Source organism: Musa acuminata, chromosome BXJ3-3, assembly GCF_036884655.1.
Source record: "Musa acuminata AAA Group cultivar baxijiao chromosome BXJ3-3, Cavendish_Baxijiao_AAA, whole genome shotgun sequence".
Lineage (NCBI taxonomy): Eukaryota > Viridiplantae > Streptophyta > Magnoliopsida > Zingiberales > Musaceae > Musa > Musa acuminata.
In genome coordinates this window covers 7081669-7096126 of record NC_088351.1, presented here as the reverse complement: position 1 = coordinate 7096126, position 14458 = coordinate 7081669, and the positions used below count along the sequence as shown (strand labels likewise).

Here is a 14458-nt window from a genome sequence, read left to right as displayed (position 1 = left end):
GACCGTTCGGTCCGCAATCAAAGCCAGGGAGTCCGAATCTTGAAGCGCGTCGAGTAGGATTTTTGTTGATGGCTCGATGAAGAACCCGACATGCATTAGTTGGAATAGAATACGATATAGTGATGAGTACGAGTAAGTTTGGAGTGAATCCAAATACGCACGTAGTTAATCAAGTTGATGAAACGATGGATTTGAGTGTTTTCAGGATACAACAAAATCATGTACTTTAATTGGATTAGATCGTCTATTAATCGAGTTTATGAAGGATGCCATATAAAAAAAACCAATCATGAAATGCAGCATTACCGAGTAAATGAAGCCGTGATAGTGATTTACGATCGGCTTAATTAGCTTGGCCTTGTAATTTGTGCAAACAAATACTTAGCACTTTCATATTTTTAACCCAATATCTCTAATTAGATATAATAGATCCTTTTAATATCTTTGCCGACTGAGATGTAAAAAGCAGGAGCTGTGGATAAACAAATTAAATAATTCTTAAGTGTTATATGTTGACAAGAGGTCCTCATAACCTTCAGCAAAAAAAACTAATGTTGAGTAATATGTTCAGAAAAAATATTCGGACGATTCACCAGCATAACATTTTACACACGTTGCAGGAGAAGCAAGATTCAACAGCCATGAAACATTATTACAATTTAATCTCAATACAATCAAATTGTAATGTTTCCAAGGAAAGTGTTTGATGATGCTGGATGAATCTACCCAGCGGTTACAAATACTCGAACTGAAAGCCTTGTTCCATGCTTGGAATACAAATGAAGTGGGTAATTCTTTCGAGCAAGAGCTAGATCTGAACTGGATCCTCTGATGGATAGGCTGACACTTCGGAAGAGTATGCGGATCACCGGTAAGAACGTTTTGGATCTCTCATATACTAGCAAGGGATAAAGACGTAAAGAAGACGGTGATAATGCTTTTGGCACCACGACACTGCACATTTATAGCAAAACCACTGTCTTCAGTAGAAGCACCAGCTTCGGCAAACGATGCAATCACGATCATCCTATTAATGCCTTACTCCAGCGAGAATATATGTACACCGATCTGCAGGGAGAGAAGAAATGGATCAGCATTCAAGTGAATATTTTCCAGCGTGCCATTCACATCTTATAATCGTGATGATTCAACAGTGCATGTGTGTGTGTGAGCACGTGTGTAAACATAGGGAAACAAAGAAGAGTTGTACCATTCTGGTGAGATTATACAAAGCTCAGAAAAGTATGCGCAGATAAAGAATAATCCATCCAGCCATGGAGAAGACAGCAAAAATGTGAACCCAGAATAGAACAGAAGCGGCTTCCTTTCCACAGCCTCTTAGACTGGCAACTGCACCTGTAACAAAAATGAAGTACCAAAACCCCTACATCAGATTTGCAACAACATAGAGAAGATATAGCATGAAGAGTATGTGGATACTTCAATTTAATATCCTGCTGAAAAAAGAGGAAATGATTGCTTCTAAGTATCTAACCAGTGATTACCAGAGTTATGACTAATAATGACTTCGAAAAGACCTTTAAGTCAAATGTCAGATCTAAGGGAACCAAATAGACAAGTGAAAGGAAAGATCAACAAGGCAAAACTTCCCTAACCAAGCTATATTGGCCACGAGTTCCTGCATGATCATGGTGTGAACTGAAAAAAGGTGTCGCATAATTTTACCACTACACTTGGATCATGTAAAAGCAGGTCTATAGACAACAGTTCCACCATCAGGAACTAACAATTGAAAAAATTAATACCAGAGAGGACTGATGTGGGCATTGTGTGCTGCAGCAGCAGGACAAATTTGAACATCTTATCACCCCTGGGAAAAAGTCCGAGCTTGTCAGCAACAGTGACAATGCCAAGCCCTGCAGGAGGAACCAATACTAATCGCCCAAATATGATAGCAGCAGTTGTCCGTAAGCCAAGTCGTTTACTCCCTGCACCAGGACCTGGAATGAAAGAAATGTTAAAAACGTACTGGGCACGAGCAATTTTGACCAGATGCATTTGAATTAATTCCTCTAACAGCTCTTAAAATTCGTGTCACTGGAAAATATTCCATGCTCAGCATACTGGGAACTTCTTTAGAGACTAGACAGACAGCAATCCTATCTAATAGGTTTTGGAATAAAATTTACTACCATACATCATATATAGAATGAAGGTGTTCAAATGTTGAAAACATTATCTTGTAAGCTTAGGTTTTACCTTGCAGAAAGAGGCAACAACAAACCATTATTAGTTTCATTCAGAATGATTTGATCTTAAACACTTCTCATTATGGTGCTCTGAAACTTGAGGACCGTAGTCCTATCCTGTAAATTGCTTATCCATATAAAATTTATACCAAATGTATATCAGATGGTATTTAGGGATCATCTTACAGTCTCAAAACTATTATACCCATGCTCAACCAATCTGTCGAACTACGTGTTTTTGCTTGTCTCATCACTTCTGATCAAACCAGACACACTCTAATTTTCAAATAATTAATTGTGATAATCGGCTGAATTCCCTTAATTATCTTTTGCCTAGAGTCAACTCATCACGCCTGTGGCACATGCAATACCATTTGTTACTTAGTATGCTGTTCTCACTAATTTCTTTAGGTTTCTTAAAGACAAAAAAGAAAAGCAAGTTTACTCCACTAGCTTTTTCACATAGATCAGAAGATTATTTATGTTTGCTTCCAAGTTAAAGCCCATAGAAAAATATACTTCTCATTCATTTGAATATGTAGTGACGTCAGATAAACAAACATATGGATGACATACATCTATTCCATTTACACATACATCCATTGTACACATTCAAAACCATGCCTTCGGATATGCATGCACAGAAAAGAAGGTAATCTGTGCATGAGATAACAATAAGGTCCATATGCCCATTACCAGTTGACAATGACATAATCTCCAGACATGACTATATATGAATTTATACAAGACAAAGAAAATATTACTTGAGAAATGGTAAATGGACTTACCGTCAACAAGATTACCACCCAAAGCAAGCAAAATGCATGGAATCATTGCTTCCCTGGAGATAAATATGCATCAGTCCAAGAAGTCTAAAACAATGTATACTTTGAAAGTCACAATTAATAAAGTGAGATTCAAGGGCTAAATATCAGTGTCGCACATTTTAACTACAAAAGCAACAAGTTCTTAAACAACAAATGGTCAGACAAATAAAAAGAAACTACAGCTATTGGTAAAAAATTAAACACAACTTGTTTTAGACAACTTGTTTAATTCCAAAACGAACACTCAATTGCGATCATACAATGAACATAGAGGCACATTAAAGCCTAAACAGCTGTCATATTTGTTAAGTTAAAACAACTAATACGGTCCTCGACTACCACACATCCAATTAGGCTTGATATTTTCGACAAGCTTGTCTTTCAAAATTTTACACCAACAAACTGATATAGCATTCTTCTAATGCATTCCATCACTTTCTCTAAATCCATGCTATAACCAGAGATTTCTATATAATAACTTAACATTCTTCTAAAAGCTTTCCAGAGTTAAAAGCTTGACATTTCCTGAAAAAATCCAAAAGTTAAAGACTTCTGAACTATGCTTGAACTTGACTATGGTTGTTTGGCTGTAGATTCTCTCTTTGAATCTTGTATCCTACTTGTAATCTTCAAATATACCTATGCATTTAATGAAGCTCTTCCTTCACCCATTTAATCAAGAAAGTGTAAAAAGAGATGCACCCAGTATACGAGGCTCCCACTAATGCGGGATCTAAGAAGAGTTAATGTACGCAATCTTACCTTTAAATATTTTTAAAAATTATTTCCGTGACTCTAACCCTAGTCTCCTAGGTCGCAAAGGAGCAACTTTACCATTGTACCATACCATTAATTGAGGAAGTGTGTCAAACTTTAATGCAACAACAAAGGACATAGACAAAGCCCACATAATAGAACAAATAATACCCAAGAATAAGGCAGCTGTCGGTGAAGAAGAAGAGCGGGGCATCATCTGTTAGGATGAAGTGCTTCAAGACTGGTACAGTGCCGATGACAATTGCCAAGATCTGTTGCAATGTATAGACATTGTTCAGTTGCAACAATTATGAAAACAATATAAATCACAATTGTCAAAATATGTCAGAGTATATTAACATAGTTTGTTCACAATTATGCAAAGAAGGTCACAACCACAAGCAAACTTCAACAGCAATAATTTTACAAGATCCAAATATATATCTATTAAGTGAAGAAATTTCTAGCTTCTGACCTACAACAGTTAAACAAGCAAAATGAAGAACATCCATGATGTCTACTCGAAGAAATTAAATAATATCCATCTAAACCAGGACTTTGTAATTTATTTATATTATTGAGCAATGAGCACATGTATGTCTTGATATCATGTTCTAGTTTCCCGGAAGAAAATTATCAACAAGACTATCAGAATAAGAGGTTTAGGGAATGGCCAAAGCAATCATGCCTTTTATGAGGTTGTTCAGTTAAGCTAAAATTGCATAAGCAACAAAGATGAATATGTCAAAAACACTTGTTTCCCCACTTGTAATATTAAAAAGAAAAAATTGTCAGCTACACAAGGCAGGCCAACATCTTTCTTTCTTAATCATATAGATTGAAAGATCAAGCAGACTTTCTAATGACCACAAGACAGATTCTTAAAAGCCAAAGCTTCAAATTTCAAAATTAAATTCAAATCTTTCATTTCAAGCTCAGATTGGCTACTAACCGAGGCAATAATAGGAGGCTGAAACACTTGCTTTATCTTCAGTTTCTCAACAAGATGGCATAGGTGGCCAATTAGCTGCGTTAAACAAAAAGCCAGTAGTTACTCCAGTAAAATAAGTGCCTAAAGATTAAAATTTAAAAATAAGAATAATTTGAGAGCCAAACAAAATGAATTCTTAGCATTTTTAGCATTTTCACCTGTAGCATAGCACAAACATCAGGCATTGTTCTTCTATCTCAATGACACTAGAATATTTAAGATGTTCTATTATGCCTTTATAAAGGCAAGTTCACATTCATCTGGCCGAAATGATGAGAGCTAAATAATCAAATGAGAGCCTCCTATCATGTGTGTCAGTTAGCATTGATTGACAGCAAAAATGCACTATATATAATACAAACAAATTCTCCATAAGATGACACATGGCATAGTCATCCCATAATGCCTGATTTTACACACATGTAGAGTTGTCAGCAAGTCTTGCATGGACATATGAGAACTGGATTTGCGAGTATACCCAAGTGCTCAAAGCTGAAAGTGCAAGTATTAAAAAAAATACTGTATAAAATTTAGTAAAAGCCTACATATCTTCAAAATTATTGTTATTGTCAAGGCAGAATAATAATAGACTCATGAAATGAATCATCTAAATAAAAAAACAATATCCAAAATTTAATAGAAACAGAAAAAACCAGATGGGAGTAGTCATGAATTAATGAAACAATAATCCCATGACTACTAATGAGCAAGTAGTCACATGAAGGCACATGGGAAGTGAAACCTCTCTGCATGCAGCAACAAGCAACAAGAAGATGCGTGATTGTTCTCCGTCTCCCTGCCCCTTCTCTTCTCCTTTTCCAACTTAGAGGATTAGCATCAGAAGCATTCAACACTGCTGCAGCCTGCTGCTGTCTCCTCAGCGGGCACAGAAAGGCAAAAATAGGTTGACTCCATCCTCATTCGGCCAAGTCTTACGGCTGAGTAAGACTGAGTCAAGCTGGGTCCCTACCAAGGTTCGTAATACCGTACCGTACCGGAGTTTCGACATGGGCTCGGTACCGATACGGTACGGTATACCGCTCGGTACACCGAGGTGTACAGAGCGGTATATTCAGGCGTGCCGATCACTGTAGCAGTGTTACAGTACTGCTACAGTACCGGACCGGTAACAGGCGGTCCGCGTACCGAAAGCCTGTCGGACCGGTACTGCAAACCATGGTCCCTACCACACATAATTAAAAAGCCTACACTACAATGAGCATTACCTATACCGAGGAATCAAATCTAAGTTGTAATGGTCGGTACAAATGGAACCGTACAGTTGGTATCATGTTTTATTAATCTTTTATGGTAATACAAGGCCGTATGGATCACGACTTAGCTGGAATTATCTGAGTTGTGAGACACCCTTGCAATATTCGTTTGCAAAGGGTCAGCCTAGAACCAACCTCGTACAAGTATTAATTAGATTTCTAGAAAACAAGCAACAAATAAGTCCCAACATTTGTTAAAAGGAAAAAACACAGCTTATAAGCAATTTAGTAAACATTTAGTGTGCAAAGAAAGAAAAGAGAGGAATGTGAAAACAAAGACTTCCAAAGAAAAAAGAACAATCGGAAGCCTGCAAATAGTTATCCAAACATAACCCAACACTACCCCAAAGTCTCAACCAGCCCTATGCCACCTGGGTGGTTCTAGGGTGTTGGGATAGCTAATGTTTCGTACCGCATTGCAGCTAATAGAAAACTGGCAGCAGCACATGAAAACTGGGCTTCAAATAGCTTTGCCTAATTTGGCGAGCGGTCATTGTGCAGCTTCGTAAACTGCTTTTGCTTATAGAAACCAAGCAAAAACACATAAAAACAATACAAAACATGCTGTCAAACGACTGTATAAGCAAACATAACGACAAACAGTCTGTTAACGAAGGTGTTGCAAGTGCACGACGATCATCCATGATAATCTGGTATACCAATACCCAACTAGTCCAATTGATTACAGGATATTGGACCAAATTTAAATCCTTGATCTACATATTATTCTAAAAAAACATTGCTTATGGTGTGCATCTAATTTTAGCGTCAAACACCAAATTTGATCTTACTTTGTGTGTTCTTGGGAAAGAGCACATCCATGCAAGTCAAAATTTCAGCACATGTAAGCAATTAGCATTTGAAATCTAAAAAACATCTGAGACATCTTGCCAATTATGGCAGCACATATAGACATTATACAGTTGTCTCCATTTAAGTAGATCATCTCCGTGCAACTCAACATGGATAAAAAATGGAGAAAATATAGAGCTTCAAATGATCATTCTATCACCCAGACATCAGAATAACAACTTGTTAAAGTCAAGGTTCCAAATGCCAGTCTCATATTAGCACTAGTCACAGTCAAACCTTAAAAAAAGGTTGAACTTGTACAATCCATCTGATATTTAAAACCTCACTTAAAATATTGTTGTGTGCTTCTCTACTTTATGTTTAAGAAGAAACCTCCAAAAGCTACAACTATGGTTACTACTAATTACTAAATTAATCTAACTTTATTAAGCATAAAAGAGAGAAAACAAGAAGCAAAGCATAGCCATAGAGGTTTAAAAGCATACCTACGTATACAGAGCTACTAGTGCTCCAATACTGCTAATCAAACTAAGAACCAAAACAAATCAGAAAAGATAAATTCTACATACTACTATTCAGGGTCTGCCGTACCGAGCTGTACCACCCGGTACGGGCGGTACGTACCGGTCCGACAGGTTGTCGGTACGCGGACCGACTGTTACCGGTCCAAGAGGCACTGCAGCACTGTAGCACTGCAGCACTGTAGCAGTGTACTGTAGTACTGTAGTAGTGCTACAATACTCAATACACCTGGATGTACCGTTCGGTATACCGGTACCGAGCCCAGGTCGAAATACCGGTACGATACGGTATTGCGAACCTTGCTACTATTCAAGTTGACCTCGTATACAAGCCAAAGTTGGGCCAATCTTTGGTACTTATAGAGCTGATTAGTTTCAAGAAAAATCACTAATAAAATTTTGATTAGTGCAACCACTATTTGAACAACAAAATTAACAAGTCCAGAATCCGCTGTTTATCATTTCATTTGACAAAATAAGTCTGAATTGTTATTGAAACTTGAAACAATAATTTTCACTGCCAAGTTTTAAAAATGTGAATGGTGTTTAGTTAAAAATTAAATGTCACAACACAAATTGAGGTTACCCATCAATAAAGAACAAATCATGCTGCTTAAAATAAAATTCAACAGGAGGATGTAATTACAGGTACAGATTAGTAATTAAATTGATGCCAAACAATGAAATATGCAAACCTGAACACTACAATTAGTATCAAGCAAGGTCGCCCAGATATTATAAACAAATTTCAAATTTCCCTTACTTTCCCCTGTTTTAAAGATTCATGACTAGTGGTCTCAGCATCTTTTGAAGTCAGCAAGGGCACTTGATCAGGTGCAAAGTTGTTTACAGGAATCTTAGTTTGAAGTTCCAAAATAAGTCCGAATTGTTATTGAAAGAATAATTTGAACTAACAAGTTTAAAAAATGTGAATGGTGTTTAGTTAAAAATTAAATGTCACAACACAAATTGAGGTTACCCATCAATAAAGAACAATCATGCAGCTTAAAGTAAAATCCAACAGGAGATGTAATTACAGGTACAGATTAGTAATTAAATTGATGCCAAACAATGAAATATGCAAACCGGAACACTACAATTAGTATCAAGCAAGGTAGCCCAGATAATATAAACAAATTTTAAATTTCCCTTACCTGCCCCTGTTTTAAAGATTCATGACTAGTGGTCTCAGCATCTTTTGAAGTCAGCAAGGGCACTTGATCAGGTGCAGAGTTGTTTACAGGAATCTTAGTTGGAAGTTTCACCTCTTCTGCCCCATCAAATGTTTCACCTGGCGGTGGTGCAAGCATCTGAAACACATAGGTATACAGAATTATTGCACCAACCTGTCACATGCAGAAAACAAAATTGTAAGATTTACTATGACCACAAAGTCTTCTGAAACATGAATACATGAGATTGTAACAAGAATGACAAAAAAAAGGTCTATCTTTAAGAGTTTTAAGTGGCACAACAAACATCTAGAACATCTAACATGCAACAAGAATGACTACTGTACTTACCCACTGACCAAATGAAATATAAGCATTCCCATCCTGGCTACATTTGTCGGAGTCACCAAATGGATTTGATTTATCTCGACATAAAGCTGCAATCAGAACAAGAGGTATATTCCCAATGTTTCCTGTATACAAGATCAAAGTAAGTTAAACCTTTACAACAGAAACTGACTAATAAGTTCCAGTTGTAAACTTCATGAATGGTCTTTGGCCCATAACAAAGACATCATCGAAATATTCCACATTGCAACCAGCCCCACGCCCATTAAGTAAGAAAAGCCAAAAAGAATACCCTTTTGCTTTAGATTGACTAGGATAATTACCATATCCAGTCAAATTATCAAAACAAATGGAAGGCATTTCATAGATGTTTCTTTCATGATTAGCATTTCTCCTCTCAATGATCAATAAAGAAAAGTTTCTCGTTTGGTCTCAGTTGGCAGCCATGCCAAAACAAGAAAATAGGTGACTAAAACCATCAAGATAAAGCATCAATTTCTCAAAGGCTTGCATGTGAAGAGGTACGTGTGAATATGTGCATGTTTCACCCGCTTTCAACTCTCTACTTATCTCACCTCTATTCCCCTTGCTACTAGTTTTTGTATGATAGGCATGGGACATGCTGTCAGTTATAAAATTCCTTCATAGAACATTTAAAACATTTTGATTAAACATGTGCTCTCCTGCACTTCTTCAAAGCACTAGATTCTAATCTAAACTCTTGAAAATATTTATTAGGAGGAGTACATGTACTGAAAAGGATAACAAGGGTTTAAATACAGGTCTGACAGGAACATACTGACTGGTATTTACCAATCCAATAAAGTACCGGTATCAAAATATATGGACAGACACTGATACATATGTTGTACATACATATACAACACAACCAACAGTACCAAGCACATTTGCCAGGATAACTGCTGAACTTGGAAGACTTCATAATCCACAGTAAGTAAACATATTAAAATCAGTAATTAAAATCATGAGTCATACTACGAAACTTTGAGAAAGAGTTATGGAAAGTAGAATAAAGCTTGAAACAAATCTTTGAAAATCAGTTTGATTTTATGCTTGAAAGATCAATCATAGAAGTTATTTATTTATTAAGATAATTAATGAAAAAGTATAGGGAGGAAAAAAAAATTTGCATATGATTTTTATTTACTTAGAGACAATCTATGATATAATTCCTAGAGATTTATTATGGTGGATTTAGAAAAGAAAGATGTATCCACTAATTACATTGATATTATTAAAGATATGTATGATGATGTAGCTATTAATGTTAGAACTATAATAAGTGTGTCTAGTGAGTTTCTTATTAGTATAGGTTTACATCAAGGATCTGCATTAAGCCCTTACCTTTTCACATTGATAATGGATGAACTTACTAATCACTAATATAATAGACCTCTCTGGTGTATATTATTTGCTAATAATATTATCTTAGTTAATAAAAGCTTAAATGAAATTAATTATAAACTTGAGTTATTGAGGTAAGCCTTAGAAACTAAAGGTTTTAGATTAAGTAGGACTAAAACTGGATATATAAAATGTAATTTTAATGTTGTAGAAATAGACAGAAGAATATAGTTAAGTTGGATGAACAAGAAGTCCCTTTAAGTAAAAGTTTTAGGTATTGCGGATCAATATTCAACAAGATGGAGAGATCGATGAAGATATTATTCAAAGCATAAAAACAAGGTGATTAAAATGGCGAGAGGCATTAGGAGTCCTGTGTGATCATCATATACCTTTGAGATTAAAAGAAAATTTCTATAAGACAGTTGTGAGATCGATAATGTTTTATGGATCTGAGCATTGGGTGGTTAAGAAATAACATATATATAAAGTTTATGGTTATCGAGATAAAAATATTGAGATGGATGTGTGGAGTTCCTATAAAAGATAGGAAAAAAATACTTATATTCATGAAGAGCTATGTATCTCTTTGATAGAGGATAAGATGAGAGAAAATCATTTAAAATGGTATAGGCATATGCTTAGGAGGTCGGATGCGATAGTCAGAAGAGGTTAAATGATTCATGTTAATAATACGAGGAGAGGTAGAGAAAGACCTAAAAAGATTTTAACATAAATTATATTATTATAAATAAAGATTTAAATACTCTGAGGTTAACTAAATATATGATTTTTTACAAAACTAAATGACGACAAAAGATCGATGTAGTCGACCCAAAATAGTTAGAACTTATGGCTTTGTTGTTGTTGTTGCTAGCACAATGTGTAATCCAAAAATCAGTAATATAACGATTTTAATTATGTTTAGAAAGACCATTAAGATTGCCTTTACTTTCAATTTCTAGTTAGTAGTTACCACTTCTAGATGATAATCAGGCAGAAAGACAAAAGTGTATCACCAGAGTATTATCATCAATGCATTCAAAATAATAACAATATCAAACAATAAACATACACAGATAAAACCTTAGAAAAAGAAATACCTAATAGTGGCATGTGATGATTATCAAGGAAAGATGACTTACCAATTCCGACATGTATAACGGTGAACTTGAAGTATGGATATGGTGGTCGAACAATGGAAGCAACAAGGAGACCAACAAGAGACCCTAATATGGTTGCCAAAATGATGTTAACAGGAATAAACCACCTGCAGATGTAAAATTTGGTATCTCACTTTGTTGTTAACCAATATTTTCACTCGATTGAAATACGAATATAGAACTACTTTTTAGCAATGCAATAGAGCAAATATCCTTTACTTTATCAATGGTATGAGATAGCAAAAAAGAATGGGCGGCGTCCTGCAATTGAAACTAGTCAACAACCTATCCTAAGAATAACCATAAATTTCATAACTTCATGGCCAAGAAAAAAACAAGAGAAACAGGAAAACAGTAGTTTTGAACCAACACATAAAATCCAGGAAACAGCCCAGTTCTGCTACATTTTCAATTAAACTGGGACCACAAAATTCTAGCACAAAGAATCCTAAGAAATTCCTTTAAAGATTATGTTGGCTAAGCATTAATACTACTGTTTCTGGTTACACTTAAACAGGAAAATACATATTTGCCATGCAAAAATAGATTTGATGTTATGGATGTTACTTGAGAGTTGAGATACCATTAGAATACCTATCACGTATTGTCATGAATATCATAAACAACAAAGCATTATCCATCAGGTACCATCAAAAATAACCCAATCAGTAAAGCAGTTTGCCATGCAAAAATAGATTTGATGTTATGGATGTTACTTGAGATACCATTAGAGTATCTATCACGTATTGTCAAAAATATCATAAACAACAAAGCACTATCCATCATGTACCATAAAAAATAACCCAATCAGTAAAGCAGTTAACGATTTGGAAGAAACAAAAGTTAATACACACAAAGTTTTATAAGAAAAACATATTCAAACTAGAAAAGGAAACTTTTTATGAGAAAATCATCAAAAATCTTACCACTCTAGCAACTTCTGCCATGTAATTGCACGCCCAAGTTGAGAGAATATTAGGCAAGGAAGGAGAAGGGAAAAGACAAGCTGCAACATGTATTAGGAACAATAAGTCAACAGTTTTGCGAGGCTATCAACAACTATGAAAAAAATTATAAAGATGCCAAAAATTTGTAGTTAGCACCACATGAGAAATACATAGCCCCTTCTTTTTGGCCTACTCTGGGATCAAGACTTTTCCCTTTTCTTTATAAATGACTGTTGCCTAGAAATTTGAACCCCTTATCTGAGTCTTATACTATCACAACATTCTTACAGCCAAAACTGTTGATGGTGACACCAGTAACAATGTAAAACTATTTTTTTAAGACTAAATTTTAAGATAGATGCCATGTATTATAGACTAAAATTTGTAGAAATAGAGTTTAAAAAGGTTAAAAGATAACTAATTACTTTTAGCAAGCAAGCAGAGAAGCAAAGGACACATGTCAATATCTTCTGGAACTCACTAAAACCAAAAGTCAGTTATATGTTACGACAAGCATTCTCAAGCCAAAGTTAACAGTGTTTCATATCACAGAAACCATTTTTGGAACTATTAAAAGTATCTTCTGCATATAACTAGCAATTTAAAGAAAAATCAAAATTTGCCTCATACCATAATAATCAGATTTTCCTGATTGAAAGAAAACGAAACAAGTGAGAGGTTCTTATGGGTGACATGTCCTATGTGTCAATGGATTCAGAGAAAATTGGAGGGTATTCATGGTAAATTGTGGATCGTGAGTGCTATTGCAGATGCCAAGAGCCCAAAGCAGAACAATAATATCAAATTACAAAGATGCTCTTAAACAAGTCACAACGCAAGTGTTCTACCAGATCAACGATCCCAATACAGCTATAGAAGATCACATACCCCATTAAGAAGCTTGCGGCCATTTGCAGGAAGTATGTTGACATACTTGGAGGCCATAAGAAACCCCAGAAAGCACATTGTGAAAACTTTGGCTATCGGTAGAACAGCAAATTTCATCGACGCGAAGATGGATTCGCCACTGCCACTCTGACCATCTGTTATGACCGCCAGTAGAGAGCGCTCCATGTTCATCAAGCTTTGTTCAAGATCCCTGATGAAGCTTTAAGAACAGCCAAGAAGAAATTAGACGAGTTTCGTCCCCAGAGGCACATAATTGGAGAAAAATTACGGAGGCTTATGGTTTTAATGCGACTCGTTAAAATAGGAAGATACTAATACCAAAAGATTAATTGCAAAATCAAGGTTTCTAAGAAACCCGACCCCAATCAAAATAAAAAGCGTATACTTTCCTGGAAAGAACCAGATGCAATTTATCTCTTATAACATAAGGATTACGACACGAAGGCAATAAGATCAACACCGTTTCCCAGAAAGAACATACACACGACAAATACTACCACAACAAGAAGATCGAACCCTGTTTCTGTCCCATCAAAGCATCGAGATCTTCTGGTGATCACAAAGCATTCATTTTTCTCAAAGACAAACACAACAATCTACCCTAAAACGTCAAAGACCTACGGAAGACCTCATCTTTTTCTCCCTCACTCTTGGGATCATAGAACCATAAAACCCCACAAAATTCACGATTCCTTGCATCTTACCCGTTCTCCGTCAGGCCCCCTCCCACAGATCTGCACAGTCCGAGAACGTCTTAGACTCGCACTTCTCTCCCTCTCGCCCTCAGAAATCCAACAAACGATCGATCGCTGCGACTCCTCCGATGCCGCTCACCCACACCAACATATAGTAGGCGGTTTGTGACGAGGGATGGGGATGGCAAACTACAAAAGAATCCCCTGACATTTAATATTTTTTCTCTTCGGTCCTCATAATTTGTATGTGACAAACTTACTAAATAGACCCTATATTTTAGTAATTAACAATTAGACCCTGCACCAAACCGGGCCTAACTCGAGTTCGCAATCGGACCGGGTTTATTTTGATGGTCGGATTAGGAAGCTTCGATAAGAGTGGAGATTAAGGTTGAAGGTTGAAGGCAGATTAGGATTCCTATCGACTAAAGTTGAATTTGAGATAAATTCAGAATAATTTGTGGCAT

General features: G+C 35.9%; 1 protein-coding gene across 3 annotated transcripts; it reads right to left on the bottom strand.

Moving 5' to 3' along the window:
• Positions 1–938: 938 nt before the first annotated feature.
• LOC135633740 (protein PIN-LIKES 6-like) lies at positions 939–14140 on the bottom strand. 3 transcript variants are annotated; one of them, XM_065143600.1, is made up of 12 exons: positions 14001–14140; positions 13276–13495; positions 12367–12446; positions 11423–11547; positions 8916–9037; positions 8547–8738; positions 4746–4820; positions 3965–4065; positions 2999–3051; positions 1767–1961; positions 1211–1356; positions 939–1068 (listed from the first exon to the last, which is right to left on the bottom strand). In XM_065143600.1, the coding sequence occupies exons 2-11, from the start codon at positions 13465–13467 to the stop codon at positions 1235–1237; spliced, it is 1257 nt and encodes a 418-aa protein (XP_064999672.1). In that variant the 5' UTR covers positions 13468–13495; positions 14001–14140; the 3' UTR covers positions 939–1068; positions 1211–1234. The 3 variants fall into 3 exon arrangements, with proteins under 3 accessions (XP_064999672.1, XP_064999674.1, XP_064999673.1); XM_065143602.1 differs by having other exon boundaries at positions 8547–8702; XM_065143601.1 differs by having other exon boundaries at positions 13276–13486.
• Positions 14141–14458: the final 318 nt, after the last annotated feature.